The sequence below is a fragment of the Lipotes vexillifer genome, unplaced genomic scaffold (assembly GCF_000442215.2).
Source record: "Lipotes vexillifer unplaced genomic scaffold, Lipotes_vexillifer_v1.1 scaffold417, whole genome shotgun sequence".
In the NCBI taxonomy this organism is placed as follows: domain Eukaryota; kingdom Metazoa; phylum Chordata; class Mammalia; order Artiodactyla; family Lipotidae; genus Lipotes; species Lipotes vexillifer.
This window is the reverse complement of record NW_006791294.1, coordinates 678,903-697,597: the sequence shown is the minus strand read 5'-3', so window position 1 is coordinate 697,597 and position 18,695 is coordinate 678,903. Positions and strand designations below refer to the sequence as shown.

Genomic DNA, 18,695 nt, shown 5'->3' with positions numbered 1-18,695 from the left:
GAGGCCTGCGTACTGCAAAAAAAAAAAAAAAAAAAAGTAAAGAGGATGCAGGCTGGCAGTTCTGGAGCTATTTGTAGCTTACACTCATGTTTGGGTAGCCCCCAAACATTTTTGAACTAGTTGCTAAAATCTAAAAGTGGGAGTTTCACCAGAAAATCTGAATTTATCTTTCTACTGGAAAATCAAATATCTGGCATTGTACCAGGTTTACTAGCAGCTGCCTGCTGGAGATGAGGTGTAGATGATCTACCTTTTCAGAGTTACCTCCTGCTGATGTCACCCATTTATGGTCCCTGATTAGCCCCGGTGTCCATCTGGACTCACAGTTGCAAGCAACCAAAGCTGACTGGCTAATTTCAGTAGAAAAGGAATTTATTAAAGTGCATTCAGTGGTTCACAGAATATCTTAGAGAACTGGAGAACTGGGTTGGATCTGATGCAGCCAGGAGTGACACCCTAGCTCATAACTTCTGCTACTGAACTGAGGCCACTGAGACAGGACAGCCATGGCCCCTGAGCACAGACCCTGAGGCACGCTGCACCCGTATCCCCTGCTCTAGGTACGTGATGCTGGCTCTGTCCCAGAACTGTGGCACCAGCAGCCACTTTCCCTAGAAGGGGTTCTGCCAGCTCCCTGCTCACCTCTCACAGACTTCAAATTCAGCGTCTGGGGTGGGTGTGTCTGATTTGCAGAGTTTGGGTCCACATGCTTGCACCCTAGCTGCAAGGGAAGCTGAACATGAGTATTTGGTGCTTTCAGCTTCTGTGGTGGGAGACGGGCTCTGCTTCATAAGGAGGAAGGGTCCCCAGACAGAGGAAGAGGTTTCTGATGTTGAGTAACCAAAGAGAACAGCAAGGGGCCCCCCCAGCCCCCCAAAAGCACTTGAGTTTGCTACCATCACCTAGTCCCCTCTAAGCCCTAATTATATATTGGTTGAAGGGAGTATAAGACTAAGAACTTGAGACAAAAAAATATGGGAAGAGGGTTAGAAAAGAAGAAAAGCAGAGGATGCATGGAAAGGCGAGAGGGAGAGAGAATGAGATACAGCCACAAGGGGAAAATTCAGAGTGACTCATGCCTTACAAAGCTGCACTCTAAAGTACAGCCCATCTATTTCCTCATTCACTTTGCTGTTCTTATCTCTTTTGCTTTATAAAGACTCTACAAAGCTCATTCGAAGCCCTGTGAAATTCATTTTTTATGTGTGGTCAGGAAATATTGGACCCAGCCCAGAAGTTGTTCAGCTCAGTCAATCGCCAAAACACCAGCTGCCTAATTGATGAGTTGGTCTATCCAAGAGGTAGTTATTTAGCCAACAGACAGATGGCCAAGAAAGTCAAGTTAGTCGGCGTATTGTTTGTCACTTGGGATGCTCACAGCCAGCCGAAATAGCCAGAAGCCAATGGATTCAGAAGCCATAGCCTCTCACTTTGGATTTGTTCCTAGAATCCTGCAGGTACCCAATTAGCAGGCAAAGGGCAGATTTTGCTTCACTGAGCCCACAACCTAGCAAAGAAGAGGCATCGTCATAACCCCAGTGGTGGATAAGAAAGTGGCCGAGCTGGTAGCATGGCCAAAAGTGAAGATACAACCCAGCATGAGGAATAGAAAACAAGGCACAGCTGTTGGGTGTCCAGGGAACAGAAGAGCTACTTAACAACACTTTCCCCAGAAACATATCAAATTCCCAGGTACAGAAGGATGGCTTATTACACAGCACGAAGAATGCATGAGCTTCTTAGAGAAAACATGAGTTAATGTTTGAAACTGTCTAGTGTTGTAGTTGGAAGTACACTCAGAGAAGGTAGACAGAGTTAGAATCTATGCCACACCGCTTTATTCATTAACTTCAGCAAACATCTAACACTCCTGGACTATGTGCCAGGAACTGTTCTGGGGAATCAGTTATGATGCGCAAATAGCAGCCCACTTCTGCCCTCATGGAACTTACAGCACAGTAGGGAAGACAGTTTGAGTCACAGGACAAGACAATGAATGTAAAATTGCAACTCTGGTGAGCGCTGTAAGTGAAAAGCACATAAAGCTATGAGAAGGTCATAAGATGATCTAACCACTTATCTAATTGCATATATATAAACCATATATATTATTTAATTTATTATATATTTTAATATATATACACATATGTATATATATACCACATATATTACTCCACCTTGAGTTTGTGGTCAATAGCTTTTATAAAAAATTCTGTGATTTGAAGCCTGTCTTCAAATGTCTTCTGCCATAAGTTTCACTCCTGCTTTCTCTCTACTGATATTAATAATTCTAGGAATACTGTCAGTTTCTCTTCTGAATTTGGTTCAACTGACAAAAAATAGTTCTGAGCGTACCAGAAGCCCTTTACGTTTTTGTTTCAACCTTCTTGTGTGGTCTTAGGGGGGAAGGACCTTTGGACAAGAAGACAGGTGTCCTGCAATCAAATCCATCCCTTTGGCAGCAGCTTCTCAGGCCCTCTCTTTCCTCATCTGTGAAATGGGGGTAATAAGATCCATCTCTCAGATGAGCGGTGGCAATTAAATAGGAGAAGTTACCAGCAATTGAGGTTTCCCTAAACAAAGGAAAAAACCAGTGGAGTTGCATTGTATTCCAGGGTTAGATTCTAAAGTTAGTGCACAAGGGAAACATTACTTAGGGTCAAACATACCCTTGAAAATCCTCTTGGAATTCTCACCGTGGTGGCTGACACAGCAGCTGTCAGGGAGCCACCATAGGTAGCTTTTCCTTTAGAGTCAAAACAGATTGCCTTTTCTTCAGCTGAGAGCCAGAAGTGGTTGGCTTGCTTTTAGTGGCCATGTTGTAGGAAAATACTTCTCTTTAAACACTAGACTCACACTCAGCCACGCAATATGCTCATCTGAGAGAGACAGTGGGAGCCGAGACTGTCAGCTGCCTCAGCTGATTCACGCCTCCCATCCCACACTCACTCCGGGCAGGTGCCGTGGAGGGTGGTAGAGAGAAGGGTTACCTTGTGGATTAAAGCTGTTTCTCTCTCTCTCCCGCAGATGCACGGTTAAACTCAGGGAAATTAAGTGTCTAGGACCCGCCAACTGCCACATAAATAGATGGACTACCAGCTCCTCAAGATACCTCTGTCTGGCTCAGGTGTCTCCCCGCCATCCCCACAGGGCTTTCTGGTTGCTCTGTTGCTCTAATGACTGTTTCTGGCCACCCGTTCTTCACTTCCTGTTACTCTTCAGTTGGGAGAATTGATTTCTGCTAAATGTGTCTTTCAGATACTCAGTGATGAGATCCAGTGATTAAGGGAATGGGGAAGAAAGAAATAAAATGAAAACCAAACTCTCTGTCCATTCTTACAGGAAGCTCACAAACCTGCCTGGTGCCTTAGCTTCACGTTAGAGCCTTTAACCAGGCAGAATTATTGCAGATGAACTCACTTCAGCCTCATCACTCTAGAACTCAGGCACTCACCTGACGGCGATGGCTTGCCCGCAAACTTGGCCTTGGTTATTGTCTCTGCACTGGGTTTCTGGACCTTCAGTCTCTCCCACACTTGGGGAAGCTGCTTTCTCCCTCATTATAATGTCTGTGAGGTTAAGTTGTGGCTGGTGCTCACAAACAATTGATGGGCCTTGGTCCAGGGTGCTATGGTGCCCTCTCGCCTTTAGTCATGAATAGATTCCAAAAATTAATGATAATAGTCGCTACCTTTAATTAATCGCCTGATACTGTGCTAAGCGCCCTGTTTACGTTTCTCTGTTCAATCCCCACCATGACTCTGGGCTGAGTATTATCTTTATGCTTGCAATTTTCCCGCTGAAGGAAGGTCTGTAACTTCTCCCGTGGTCGTAAAGCTAGTAGGAGGTGAAGCTGATTCTAAATGCCCTATTTTCAGCCAAAGGGATAATGAACCTGACCGCACATGGACCCTTGGGGGATGCACCCCACCAGTGGCATCTACAAAGTCAAAGCACCGTCTGCTTCAGATTCACCCAGGTGCTAGTTAAGAAACAGATTCCCACGAAGTGGGCAGAGCTGTCCTCTCAGACGAGGGCCAGAGAATCTGCATTGGTCATAAGCCTCCCAGCAGATTCTTTTTTTTTTTTTAATTATTTAATTTATTTATTTTATTTTTGGCCACGTCGGGTCTTTGTTCCTGCGCGCGGGCTTTCTCTAGTTGGCGGCGAGCAGGGGCTACTCTTCATTGCGGTGCGCGGGCCTCTCATTGCGGTGGCTTATCGTGTTGCGGAGCATGGGCTCTAGGTACACGGGCTTCAGTAGTTGTGGCGGCGCACAGGTTAGTTGCTCTGCGGCATGTGGGATCTTTCCGGACCGGGGCTCGAACCGGCGTCCCCTGCATCGGCAGGCGGATTCTCAACCACTGCGCCACCAGGGAAGCCCCTCCCAGCAGATTCTTAAGAGTAGAAGCTATTGGTTTGGACTCTACATTCAGATCCTCCTTCAGTTAGTTTCAACTGAAACTAACATGGCCACAGGCACATACCATGCTGAGTTGAATCTAAAATGTAATCAGCTATTTTGATATGACTCATGAGCTTTACCAGTTTGCAATGTACTTTTTTTTCTTAAATGTAGACTGGGAGGCTTTATATGTCTGGGCATCTTCCTAGACTTTGAGTGAGTGATTTTTTAGAGTTGGATCAATATAACAAAAGAAAGGAAATTGCTCTTCAACCAGTGCTGCTTATGAGAAGGAATGTTAGTTCCTTTTCTCTCCAAACTTTAAGTTTAAATTATGAAAAAAGTCAATGTAGTAGATTTCTATTGGGTGGTCTTCCCAGCACCCTCTTCCTTTAAAAAACTGTATTAAATGTGAATCACAAGGTAATATATGATTACTGTGGCCATCCAAATCATAAACAGCTGAAGTAAAATTAACAGTTTCTTTTCCTTTTATTCTGTTTCTCTACTGTTAACAATTTGCTGTCTAGCCTTTCATAGTTTTCCTTTGCTTTTTCAAACATATCCATATCTATATACAATTACAGTCTGTTAACATGGAGTCACACATTACAAATTAATCTGTATCTTGTTCCTTTTCACTTCACCACATATTACTTGTAGCATTTTTTAGGAATTGTACTCTCCTCTGGACCCTGCTCCAATTTTCCACATACCTAGTTGTGGGAATCATTGTGGGTGCACTGCAAGGGGCGGACATGTGATCCCAGATGGGGCAGTGAGTCTCTTCCCTGGGATTTGGGGGCATCCTCTGGGTGGATGGATCTGTTATGTGTAAAATTTGGGAGTGTCAGTTGCCACCGTCTATCATGTAGGCTTCAGAGAAGGCTAGATTGCAGTGAGCAAAAGAATAATGCAGATGTGCCAAAGAGAGAGAAAGATAGAGAGACGGAGATAGATAGATAGATAGAGGAAAGGCAACATTTTGAGTTATCCACAAGGCTTCATTACATTCCCAAGGGTCAGTTTTGCCCTTGGACTCTGTAAAATACAGTCCTTCCAGTAAATCCCCATTGCCTCATTGGCCTCCCTTTCTTGGACCTAAGCATGGATGAAACATTTCACGCCCCCTATCAAAAATAACAAACAACTTAATCAAAAGATGGGCAGAAGACCTAAAGAGACATTTCTACAAAGAAGACAAACAGATGGGCAATAGGCACATGAATAGATGCTCAATATCGCTAATTATTAGAGAAATGCAAATCAAAACTACAATGAGGTATCACTGCACACCAGTCAGAAAGGCCATCGTCAAAAAGTCTACAAATAGTAAATGCTGGCGAGGATATGGAGAAAAGGGAACCCTCCTACACTGTTGGTGGGAATGTAAATTGGTGCATCCACTATGGAAAGCAGTATGGAGGTTCCTTAAAAAACTAAAAATAAAGTGACCATACGATCCAGCAATCCCACTTCTGGACATATATCCGGAAAAGATGAAAACTCTAATTTGAAAAGATACATGCACCCCAATGTTCATAGTGCTACTGTTCACAATAGCCAAGACATGGAAGCAACCTAAATGTCCGTGAATGGATGGATGAATGGGTAAAGAAGATGAGGTATGTAAATACAATGGAATGTTACTGACCACAGGAGTATTGCTTTCCTATGCAAGACCAGTTCAGATTTTAATTTACTTCTACTAATTTACTTTACGTTGAGCACAAGCGCAGAGAAATGAAATTGCTAAAGGTCTAGCAACAAAACTCCTAGCATCAAATGCAATCTGGGAATCTCAGGAAAGTGAAACATTTGGGTCACAATCACAACTAGGTTCTTAAAATAGTACATCTTCCAAAAGAAAGAAAGAGAGAGAGAGAGAGAGAGGGAGGGAGGAGGAAGGAAGGAAGGGAGGGAGGGAGAGAGATCTGTGTTGTGGCTGGAATGAAACTTGGACTTGATCCTGTTTCTTTCCGCCTGGGGATGCTGGGGCTGGAGTAGGGCTGGGGAGCAGGTGATGCTTCCGTTCCCAAAATGTTAGGAAAACATTTCCCACAGGCAGGGGATTGGATTTGTTAATGTCTTTTGGCAGGAGATGCATGGGCTTATGTGGTATGATTTCTGGGACATTGTTCTAATGAGGATTCTGGATGGCAAGGAACAGTAGTAGGTTACTAAAACTAGCTCAAGTGAAATCAGTTTTATTAACAGGGATGCAGGAGGCTCTCAAGAAACTCCAGGTTGCTGGATGTCTTGTGAGTAGGAGTTAACGAGCTGGAGATTTACTGTTCACTCCCTCACCCCTTCCATTTCTCAGAAGTGCAGAGAATCGGCCCCCGTCTACAAGTGTGGTCCGTCCTCCTATTTCTTCCGGCATGCTCCTCTGCTTAAACTTGACATGGCCCTTAGACGGCCAGTTCAGGAGACTATAGACCTCTCCTCTGCAGGACCCAGTGCTTACTGGAAGCCATATCAGTGTCCCATTCAGATCCTAGAGAGAGAAAATCTAGCAGCCCCACCTTATCTGGTTGAGTCAGGACATATAAGTCATGGATCTCTGGCATCAAATGGATTGACAGCCCTAGAATACAGGGGCTATCCTTGTTCAATCGCCCATGGTGGGAAAGGGAGACAGGACTCTGTGCTTTACAATATCAGATAGGGTCTCTCAGGAGGAGTCAAAGAAAATGTGGTGTTCCACATCTTTAGAACACCCTGAATAGGGGAACATCTTTTAGTAAGAAGCCAAGACTTTCATCTCCAGTTACCCAGGAGGCCTGAATTTAAATTTTACCGAGAGAGATTTATTTAAGCCAGTTTATACTATAAGGTGAATGACTGATACTGACATTCTATCTGGAGAGCCAATCATTTCACAATCAATTATTGAGTCCCTGATATGGTCACTCTGCTGGATTAGGGGGCTAGGAAATGAGTACTTTTGGAGAGGAAAAGAGGAGGGAGGGAAGACGTTTCTTTAAATCTGAGTTCTTGCAGAAAGAAAAATGCCTAGAGAAGAAAAGGACACAGAGATAATATATTGGGGTTGGTAGGGAAGACAACTTATTGACAATTTAACAATTCTGTAGTCAACAGAGCTTTTTTTCTCAAACTCCTTCCAGCCTGAAATTGAACAGCCCAGGTCTTAGTTACTAAGCAGCTGTTTTGGACAAGGAAGGCAAATTACTTTCGCAAGCCGGGAACCAAACTAGACCCAGCCCCTGTCCTCCAAAGGCAGCATCAAACGAGAAGAAATCTCAGCTGCTGTCCAGGCAAACTGTGGTAGAAGCCGGGAGAGAGTTACAAAGTGCAGCAAGGGTTCAGGTGAAAAGCTACCCTCGGCTTGGGCTGGGGGAAATGGTGGCCGTTTTCAGAAGGCACCAGTTCACTCTTTTTGGTTGTAGCTTAGATTAGTGACATTCAACATTGTTACAACTAGCACAGCAGGAGCACCTGGAAAGCAGAACTGATACTGGCCCCATTGGAGGAGAATCTGGGGGCCCCTTTGGCTCCAGGCACCAACTCTTTAGTTGCAAGATTATAGGGAGCTAAGGGCTAGGGAAATACCAACCAGTAGGAGTATTTACTATTTTAACAATTGGAGCTGCAGTGCAATGCTTCTGGCTCAACACCCAGCCCTTTGGAAGGGCCTTAATGAGGGGACAAGCCTGGAGATGCTGGTCTGGCTTCTGTTGTGGAGGGACTTGAATCCATGCTAAGGAGGCTGTTCTTCTTTCAGGAAGGACTAGAAAGCCATCTGTACGGGAGACAATGCTCAGTAAACACCCCTTCAATGAATAATTAGTCAGTACATTTCTAGGAGCTCTGAATGGCTGATGGGGATGCTGTTTTGATTAAAGATGTGGGGCCTGTCCTCTGGCAGCTGGGACACTAAAAGGAATTTGGGAAGGGAGTGACATGACTCCAAAGCATCATAGAACCAGCGGGCTGATGGGACCTTAATTAGTGGAATCCCTCTCTCAGAAAGGGTAAGTGACTTGGCCAAGTTCATGCAGCCTATCAGAGAGACAAGCCTTTCCCTCCCAGTGATGGCTGCTGGAAGAGGAAGATAAACCTTGCCAGTCAGAGGCCAAGGTGGCAATGGGGTGGCACGGGGCGGGGGGAGGGCGAGGAACATCAAGAGGGAGAAAGGTGGGGTATTCTCAGGAGGGGGTTGGCATTTTTTAGGGGGAAGGTTCCGGAGGGCTGATTCTTGCTGCGTTAACTCCCTCTCTCTTTTTCTGGCTTTGCCTGGGGTGGATTCGCGGTGTGGGTGGGAAGGCGCGCCCAGAAGCTTTTGAGGCTCCTCTTCCCGGAGCGGAAGGCCTGAGGCACCTTCTCCCAGTGGCCCCCAGCGGCTTTGGTCCGTCCCAAGGCTTCCCGGAGCTCGCCAGGCCCTAGGGCTTGGGGAGGCAGTCTCTGGGCAAGGCGCGGTCGGGACGGCGGCGTGGGTCCCCAGGTGCCAAGCAGCGCGCCGCGCGAGGCCGCTGCCGCCCATCCAGCTTCGCAGCCGGGGCTGGCAGCGCCGCGCTCCGCTCGGAGGGCGCTCGGCGGCGGAGTCCGGTGCTCGGGAGGGGCGAGGGGAGCCTCAGCCCCCTCCGCCTGCCCAGACCGAGGAGGGAGCGAGCAGGCGCGGAGCTGGGCCAGGCGCAGGGCGGCGGGCGCCTCTCCCTGGGTACAGTCTCCCAGCTGCGCGCTCCCCGGGGCTGGGTGGCCGCAGACCCTGGCAGCCAGCAGTGCTGTGCGCCCCGCTTGCCCCGGGGTGCGTTAAGCGCCAGACAGCAGCTGCTCAGCTGGGGTCACCGGACTCCTTCTTCCCCTTTCCCGGGAGCCGGCGGGTTGAGCTAGAAGCCAACCCCAGCCGGACGTGCGCTCCTATAAATAGCGCGCGTGTGCCCGCCTCGCGCTCTCCCGGCTGCGCGAGGACAGAGAAAGTTGTGCGCAGGGACTCCGGGCGTGCGGCCGACGCAGGAGAGGACCCCACCGGCCGAGCCGCCCTGCAGCTGAGAACTGATCCCGCGAATTCGTGCTTTCCGTGCTGGGGACCCGGCCAGCCAGTGCGCAGCTGCCGACTTCCGAGAGACACCAAGCTTTGGGGAATTTCTGGCTAAGCGAAATTGAGAGTCGCTAGAGACCTGGCCATGAACACAGCCTCGCGTTCTTCCCAATCCGGGAAACACCTTCTGCTTCTGTAATTCGTCCCTGCCGCGAGCCAGACACGTACTGGACCGACACGGGCACCGCTCGGCATCCACCGTCCCCGTGGCTTCTCTGAGTCTCCTTCGTTTTTCCTGCTTCGTGGTTCACCCGGGGGTGACTGGGTTTGGGGAATTTATCATTTTCCTCTTTGAGGTGTGAATGTGAGGGTTTGGTGACTTTTAGATGTCTAGGAACAAGGGTGGGTGCAGGGGCCCCAGGCAGGGCTGATTCTTGGGCGGAGGAGGGTGGGGTATAGGGGGTTCTGCATGAGCTCCTTAAAGGACAAAGGTAGCAGAGCCAGCGAGAGAGCGCGAGGGGAGACTTTGACTTCAAACCACAGGATTGGAAGTGTGCGCGCCGCCGCCGCCGTTCCCGCAGCGCTGTCGATCTAGCCACGGGCATCTTCCCGAGCTCCGGGGTACCGGGGTAGGAGGCGTCGCGGGCGAGCAGAAGCGCCAGCCGGCTGCCCACGAGGCTCACCATGGGCTCCGGGGGCCGGGCGCTGTCCGTGGTGCCGGCTGTGCTGCTGGCCCTCACTCTGCCCGGGCTGGCCGTCTGGGCGCAGAACGACACGGAGCCCATCGTGCTGGAAGGCAAGTGCCTCGTGGTGTGCGACTCGAACCCGGCCACGGACTCCAAGGGCTCCTCTTCCTCCCCTCTGGGGATCTCGGTCCGGGCGGCTAACTCCAAGGTCGCCTTCTCGGCGGTGCGGAGCACCAACCACGAGCCATCGGAGATGAGCAACAAGACGCGCATCATTTACTTCGATCAGGTCAGACCCCGAGGGATGCGGGGTGTCCGGAGTCCGGTGGCGGGAGGAGCGATGTCCAGGCAGCTCAGACCCGGGTTGAGCTGCTCTGATTGCGATGTGGGGGATCGTGCGGCACTCGCCTCCGCAAAGCTCTTGGTCTGAAACTTCAGATGTCTCTCCCGCCACCACCCCGCACCCCCCACCCCCGCCCCGTTCCCTCTGGGCCTCCGGAAGAGCTGCTGGGGTGGTGGGAGAGAGGCCGGGGGTGTAGAGCTGGGCGTCGAGAGCTCAGCACAAGTTTAACAGCAACAGGTCCATAGGACCTGGCAGGATCCTGGTCCCTGGACCTCGAAATCTCTTGGCCAGAGCTTGGCCCCCTGGCTCAGACTCCTCTGCGGGTGCCGCCGAGGCCATTCTCGGGCACAGTACTCTCTCTGATGCTGGAAAAATGATTTGTTTCTCCCAGGTAGAGAAGCGTCTCCCCAAAGAGATCTCTGCAGAGATCTCGCGGGTGGCTGGGGAGTGTGGGAAGCTGTGGCCCCGGTCTCATCTCGCCCACCTTTCCGCCGCCAGGATCCCCATATACATTGCAGGTACCGCTGCAGCGGAAAGCCCTTCTCTGCTACTTGGAGAAAAGTTGAGAGAAGGAGAGGAAAAGGAATCGGGCAGCTGCACTGAGCTCCCATAGGGAAGCGCTGGGGAGCCGTTCTCCCTTCCCCTGCTCCGGTCCTTCCAGAGACATGCAAATTAGTGGGGAAAGACAGACTTGGGGGCTGAGGATAGGGGGTGGGGGAGGAACTGATGAAAGCTGTGGCTTGTTTTTTTAGCGATCTGGAGCTCTGGCGTTTGGCTGATGAGAAACCCCAGGATATCAGCTTAGTAAGGAGTCTTAAAACTGAAATCAGACTCCAGGGGTATCATTTCAACGTCAACAGCACCCAGAGTCTTTTAAATTCCAAAGTCGTATGTGTAGTTCACAGTTGTGTGCCCCATGGGCAAGAGCACAGGTTAAGTGGTGCTGCAGGACGTGCCAGGGAAGGGATGAGGTGACATTTCTATTCCTTACTTAATTGTTCCTAAGTAATATACTCTCCAGCTGGCGGAAGACAGAGAATGCCTCTCTGGGGCTTCCTATTGAATAGCCATCATTTTAAAAGAATTAAGCAGCCCCTTTGGGGTTTTGGTGCAGTATTTTCCGTCTTGATGTAAATGAAGTCTAGCACGACCCCTGGTTTGTATGTCAATGCATTAATTAAATACTGTGGACATCGCACTATCCTCTGTACAGTGCATTCTTTTCAGTGACCTTTCTGTCAGTTAGAAGAGGAGAGGGGTTTGTTCTTCTGTTCCGGGTGCCCATGCATCTTAGAGACAACAAGACACATTTAGTTATAAATCTCGATGTGCTTGGATGCTCTAATTACAATGTAGAGTCAGCATCCAGCCTTATGTGTAGTCAACACTAATCAGCCAGTTCCATTATTGCTAATGAATTATGCTACTTGTATCTGATTCAGGAAGTCCCTGCTAAGTACCTCAAATTATTTTGAATGCGCTTAAACAAATCTTTGTAAAATCTCTGTTAGGAATTATTGCATAGCTTGTGATTTGTTGTTGAAAGACCACTGATCATTCGGGTCAGAGAAAGAAATCTGATGCTTACTTGGAAAATGGTGTAATCTCAGAATAAAATGATACACAAACATACATTTTAATTTGGGGGTTGAGCCTGGTACAGCTACCTGACCATCACTATAATTCTGGTGCATTGCTCACAGGCAATAGTATGTCTTTAGGGAATTATGCAAAGGGCTTAATATTAGCATGAATGTAGTGTTTAAAAGAGATAGTAGCAGATTGCCATTGATATAGGGGAAATGTATCTTTAGAAGGGCATCTGATTTTTTTGAATGCCACTTATGGAAGAAACCCTAGTTGTCTCCTGCCCTCCGCCCCTGCAATACACACACACACACACACACACACATACATTCTCCTGCTCTTTTTCATAGGAAGGGTCATACCTATGTGACATTTAGCTTATGAGGTCACTTATTGAAATTCAGAGCTAATTTCATAACCAGTAGAATCAGGCCGAACATTTCGGAATACAGAGTGCACTGTTGTTTTCTTGGGAACCAGTGCTTTATCTCACTCTTCGTTTTTGCCCCTTGAACTTTAAATAAAGAGCAGGTGATTGATAAGGGAATGGATGACGGTAACACTGGGAGCAGCACAAGAAGGCCACCTATTTCACAGTCTCTACTCTTTGGCAGCCTGCAAAGGCTGAGTCATTGCCAAAATATTATAATTAAGGCCTGGATGGCATAGGAATGAAACAAATGGCCGTGGGGCTTAGCAGAGGTTTGGCAGAGCCTCAGAGGAGGGCTGGGCATTCAGCTCACTCTGTGTACCAACTGTTCAGTGTCATGGATTATGTCACACGGTGGAGGGAGTGTCCAGACCTCTGTGTGGTGTGTCCGGGAATGACTGCAGAGAGCCCATGGATGCCAGTTGGCTGGCTTGGACACGTCGCCTCTGGACACTGTGAAGGCTCATAGAGGGTGGGCACGTAAATATGTGGCAGAAGCCTTTTATTTGACTCTCAAGGTAAAGCTAGTATTTATAAGCCTTCACATGTTTCTAGATGTTTCCAGAGCCATTGGGACTTGCTGGAATTGAGGCATGACTACAAAGCTGTTACTTTATTTTTTCTTATACCATTTAAAAGACAGAAGAACCTTCCAATATACAAATCCATTTTCCAAGTCACTAAAGAAAAAGGAATAGAACTCAATGTTTTATTTTCTATGGTTTTAAAAGTTAGTTTTCTTTCTTAAGAAAGAAAGAAAAAAGAAAGGAAAAGAAAAAGGAAGGAGGAAAACTTATTTTACTTACAGAAGAGAATATTGTAATAATTGACTGTTGTTTATTCTTTTTATTTGTAGATCCTAGTAAATGTGGGTAATTTTTTCACCCTGGAGTCTGTCTTTGTAGCACCAAGGAAAGGAATTTACAGTTTCAGTTTTCACGTAATTAAAGTCTACCAGAGCCAAACAATCCAGGTATGTCTTTCGACCTGTTCCCTCTGTACCCTCAAGCGACAGTGTTTATCAGCAGTGGGTTATGTATTTAAGTATTTATCCAAAGATGTGTTTTCGTTGTAAAAATAAACAATCATCTTTATAGTAGTTTATTTTTAAAACACTTAATTTCCAATAACATCTATCAAGGCATGTGACAAGAAGCATATAGAAGAATAAGCAATTGAACTTATTACCTTAATAACAACGTCACTTAAAAAATATTGCTTAGAGGGCTTCCCTGGTGGTGCAGTGGTTGAGAGTCCGCCTGCCGATGCAGGGGACACGGGTTCGTGCCCCGGTCCGGGAGGATCCCACGTGCCGCGGAGCGGCTGCGTCCGTGATCCATGGCCGCTGAGCCTGCGCGTCCGGAGCCTGTGCTCCGCAACGGGAGAGGCCATGACCGTGAGAGGCCCGCATACCGCAAAAACAACAACAACAACAACAAAATATATATATATATATTGCTTAGTAAAAATTCAGCGACACAAATCTCCTTATAAGATCTTGATTGCTTTTAACGCATGTGCAAAAATTACCTGAATTTGTAAGGAAAAAACTAGTAAGATTATCAGAGCTTTATAAGTAACTACTAAATAGATAAAACAAATTTGCTGTCATCGTTAAAATTATGAGCTACAGTTAACGACTGAGAATAAATCTATGAAGGAACAATTATTCAATATACTTTTAAAGAAACGATGTGCTGTGCTTATTCTCTAAGTAGTTTATCCTCAGTTACTCTGATGTTGGTGAATTCTTACCAATTGCAGTTTCACAGTTAATATATTTTGTGTTGTGCTTTCTAAGGAACGGGCTTGAATTTACACTCAAGGACAATGATGAAGCTAGTTCCTATAGTATCTAACATGCCAGCACCCAGTAACACCAATACATGTCTATGGAATTCTAGGATAACTTTTTATCGTATGTTCAGTGTTTGTATTGTATACTATGTCCATGTGAATGATAGATTACACACTTATCTACTACTTTTACATATCCTAGTGAATGGATAAATTGATAGGTCTCAGATTTAAGTTATTCAATATTATTTTTAACATAAAAGGAATGAATATCTAGTAAACAAATTTGCTTCCATGGAAAAGCTTTTCCCAAGCCCCAACATTTAGAAATTTTTGTAATGTTTAACACAGTATAATCAAAATTGTAGTAAGGAGAGAAGGGAATAAATTTGATTTTATTCTTTGCTAATTATGCATCATTAAAATCTTCAGTGGTAGTGGTGATTATTATTTTTAATACACATTTCTTATCAGGGAAAATGAAGAAATCACAACACATATATTCCATAATTTCAACTGATTTTTAGCACTCTGCATGTCTCAGCGGTACAGTAAACCTGCAAGGATGTTAGTAGAACCTTGCGGTACCTGGGTTTCTCAGAGCAAAGGGCACTGGGGCTCTTTTTGCTGATGTACTGGGAAGCCACAGGCTCGCGTCATTGCCAAAAACTTGCTACTGAATACGAGAGGTAAATAAAGTATTCAATAGTAGGCTTAAGTTATGTGCTGAAGGGAAGCCAGTTTTCACATGGCTAGGTTGCTCTCCATGGATGGTATTCTTTTGTGAGCATTTAAGGAAATTTCTGTGGGAGAAATTAAAAAAAAATTTTTTTTTAATTAAGAAAGATCAGCTTGGTAAGATCATACTAAGCCTAGCCACCACTATCTGCTAATTTGAAAGGAAAGGGATATATTTACTGAACATCAGTTATTTTACCAGGTTGGTCATTTTAGACATTATTTTTTACCCCCTGCCCCTCATAGATGCTTTGACTTCCTTTCTTTTTTTTCTTTCTTTCCTTCTTTCTTTTCTCCTTCCTTTCTTTTCTTTTCTTTTCTTTCTTTCTTTCTTTCTTTCTTTCTTTCTTTCTTTCTTTCTTTCTTTCTTTCTTTTCTCCTTCCTTTCTTTTCTTTTCTTTTCTTTCTTTCTTTCTTTCTTTCCTTCCTTCCTTCCTTCCTTTCTTTTCTTTTCTTTCATCTACAATATTAGTTTCAGGTGTACAACATAGTGAGTCAACATTTTTAGAGATTATATTCCATTTAAAGCTATTATAAAATAATGTCTGTATTTCCCTGTGCTATGCAATATATCCTTGTAGCCTATTTATTTGATACATAGTGGCTTTTACTTCTTAATTCCCTACCCCTATCTTGCTCTCCCACTTCCCCCCCCTCACTGGTAACCCTAGTTTGTTCTCTGTAACTGTGAGTCTGTTTCTGTTTTGTTTTATTCATTCATTTGTTTTGACTTTAGAGAGAGATTTTCAGTGTGTTTTTTTTTTTTTCCCTTTTAGGTTAACCTGATGTTAAATGGAAAACCAGTAATATCTGCCTTTGCTGGGGATAAAGACGTTACACGTGAGGCTGCCACGAATGGGGTCCTGCTCTATCTGGATAAAGAGGATAAGGTTTACCTAAAACTGGAGAAAGGTAACTTGGTCGGAGGCTGGCAGTATTCCACGTTCTCTGGCTTTCTGGTGTTCCCCCTATAGAATTTGATTTCTTCGCGATGTTCATCCGGGTGAGGGGCGGCCCACCCCTGACTTCCTGGAAGATCATTTCCTCATCATTGGATTGATGTCTTTTCTTGGTTTCTCATGGGTGAATATGGATTCCCTGTAAGGATGCTAGGCCTGTCTGAAGCCGTACTGAGCTCCACAGGTTATTTTTGTGCGTGTGCGTTTCAGTGTACTTGGATCGGGACTCACAGCAGTTGATACCCATCTATGCTTAAGTGTAACAGTTCAAAGCTGTCTGCAAGGTTTATTCTGAATATAATTTCCTGGAATTACTGAATTCGTTGCAGATGTGGCATTTTATTTAGTTAGTTTTCAAAGACCGGCAACTGGGTCTGAGAATTAGCGAACTGTATAAAAGTTCTGACTTCAATCAACGATTTGTGTGATACTGCCAAAGAATTGTGTGCTGTGTTGATATACTGGTTTCACTTGCTTTTATTGCTTTGGAATTCGTTTTTTTGGTTTTCTTAGGGTAACTGCTGGCTTTGTGTCTTCTCTACAAATAGGGTAATGGCTTGTCTGCAGATTTACTCTCTGAGGCCAGCATCAGGACTTCCCTTTAAAAAAGAATGCTTCATAGTTGTATTTTAATTCTATATGTGAAAGAGTCATATTTTCCAAATTATATTTTCTAATAGGAAGAGTAGATCATAAATATAACAAGGAAAAAGTTGCTTTTACCCGAATTCTAAGTGCTCAATCCTCAAACCTCCGCAACACAGCTCTCTCCTCCACGGGAAATCTTACACTTTATTTCTCACTTTAATTAACGTGATTGATAATAACCACTTTTTAAGAACCTAAGGGATTTTTTTCCCCTTAGACATGACCACTTTATTAACTGGAGATGGGATGCCCTTGTTTCGAATTATACCTATTTTTCAAACCTCCTGTTGTGTTCGAAGTATCATCTGGTTTTGCCTTAACTCCTTAAATTGTGTAGATTTATCTGTTTAGTTAATACGAAATCCAAATAGCCCAAGCTAAACTTAGTGCAATATCTTATTTTGTCTTTTGTATAGGTCATATGAATTCATAAAATTATTTATGTCTCTGTTATAGAATAAAGGTCAATATATGTTAGTTGAATTGTTTTGTCCTTTCGGATTTGGAAATATATGTTTTACATGATTTATTCTCTCTCTCTCACCAACCCTTCCTCTCTCCCTTCCTCGCTCCTGTCCTTCCTACCTTTCTCTCATTTCTTTGTCTTGGAGTTTAAGAAAAGCTTTCTGAATTTTTAGAGAATGTACTCTGAATTGGCTTAGGAAATCTTTACTATGTTTAATTTGTCCAGATCCAGTGAGCTTGGCAAAAGAGGATCAATGAATTGAGGAAACTCTCCTTTCAGAAGGACTTACTGTTAGGAAGTTAAGTTTTAAAAGCTCCCCTAAAGCATCATGTAGGGCTCAGGGAAAGAATGAGTGGTGATGCGGATAAAGACCAATATTTTCAAACTAAAGACTCTGGGGAGAAGTTCTGCCCTTTTCTCAACATTAAAGGACAAACAGAAGATGGCCCATTTCTTTTTAGAAGGAACTATAATTATAGATGTCTCATGTGGAGATTTCCATGCTCAACTTCCTGGTTGGTTGTCAATTAAAACAATTTTGGGAGCCCCCCTTTTGCAGTTTGTGGCATTGAGGAAGCTGTTGCAGTATTCTGTGGGAGGAAACATGCAGGCAGGTCTTCCAGTATAGCTGTGATTAATCACCAAGTGAAAATATTCATTCATCACAGGAAAACTCTCTGCTCCAAGAAAACGAAACTGAAGGAAATAAGGAGCTTAAACATAGGACCTCCCCGATTCCAAGTGCTTTTGGGGGTGCCTGGTGATCCCGGATTCTAACAGCCTGATTATCTAGTTAAAATTTTGTTTTAATTCTTTCTTTTCTTTGTTTATTTTTTTTGGACTTAAGGCTGTTTTCCCCATTCTTTTTGGTTTCTAGAAACCTGGATAGCTGAATGTCTTCTTTTGTTTTTTACTTTTTTAGCAAGTTACTGTTTTGATTCTTAGAATTAACAGCTTCAACCAACATTGCTTAAATTATCCTTATAATGTGTTACATGGTTTGCTACGTACTGAGTTTATAAAAGTGGTTACATCTGCCCTTTTTAGACCTCCCTAGACAGCAAACACAGCCAGAATCTTCATAAGGAGCAATAGAGGTCGAAAAGTATGGTTCTACTTGGCCTTCTGACTGAGGGTACTGGGCTTTACCAATCTACCTTTACCGTCTAAACCATCTGTCTCCAGAACGATGGTAATCCATTGGTCCCCCAATTGGTTGACCTAATGACCAGAGAGAAATACTGAAAACGAGGAGAGGTGACAGCATGTGATAGCTGCTCACATTCAGAGCTGTGGAGCTCAAGTTGAATTCTTGTGGTTTTCTTTGGTAGGGAGGGATGTGGGGTTTCAGAAGTTGGTTTCTAAATAGGTTATTCCGTCCCCTTTAATACAGGCCTACCTTTAATCTGGGTTTCAAATGGCATAGAATCAAAAAAAAAATTTTATTTTTGTGTGGCTTTTGGTCTTCTCTGACCTTTCTCGGAAAACAGATTCTCTGTGAATCTGATCCTGAAGTTCTGTGTCATCTTCTCAAACTAAGAAGATGTGTAAGAATCACCAGGGGAATCTTGATAAAATGTAGATTCTAGTGCAGTAGGTCTGGAATGGGACCCGAGCGTGTGCTTTTTTTTTTT

At 45.0% G+C, this 18,695-nt stretch overlaps 1 protein-coding gene across 1 annotated transcript; it reads left to right on the top strand.

The window, feature by feature from the left end:
* Positions 1-8,822: 8,822 nt before the first annotated feature.
* On the top strand, positions 8,823-17,072 carry CBLN4 (cerebellin 4 precursor). The gene is made up of 3 exons (XM_007464262.1): positions 8,823-10,382; positions 13,310-13,426; positions 15,765-17,072. The coding sequence occupies exons 1-3, from the start codon at positions 10,092-10,094 to the stop codon at positions 15,960-15,962; spliced, it is 606 nt and encodes a 201-aa protein (XP_007464324.1). The 5' UTR covers positions 8,823-10,091; the 3' UTR covers positions 15,963-17,072.
* Positions 17,073-18,695: the final 1,623 nt, after the last annotated feature.

Bases quoted from the DNA above. Each gene is read 5' to 3' on its own strand.
- CBLN4 (XM_007464262.1), top strand. From the start codon at position 10,092: ATGGGCTCCGGGGGCCGGGCGCTGTCCGTGGTGCCGGCTGTGCTGCTG. The intron at 10,383-13,309 runs GTCAGACCCCGA...TTTTATTTGTAG, and splicing joins GCATCATTTACTTCGATCAG to ATCCTAGTAAATGTGGGTAA. The intron at 13,427-15,764 runs GTATGTCTTTCG...TTTCCCTTTTAG, and splicing joins ACCAGAGCCAAACAATCCAG to GTTAACCTGATGTTAAATGG.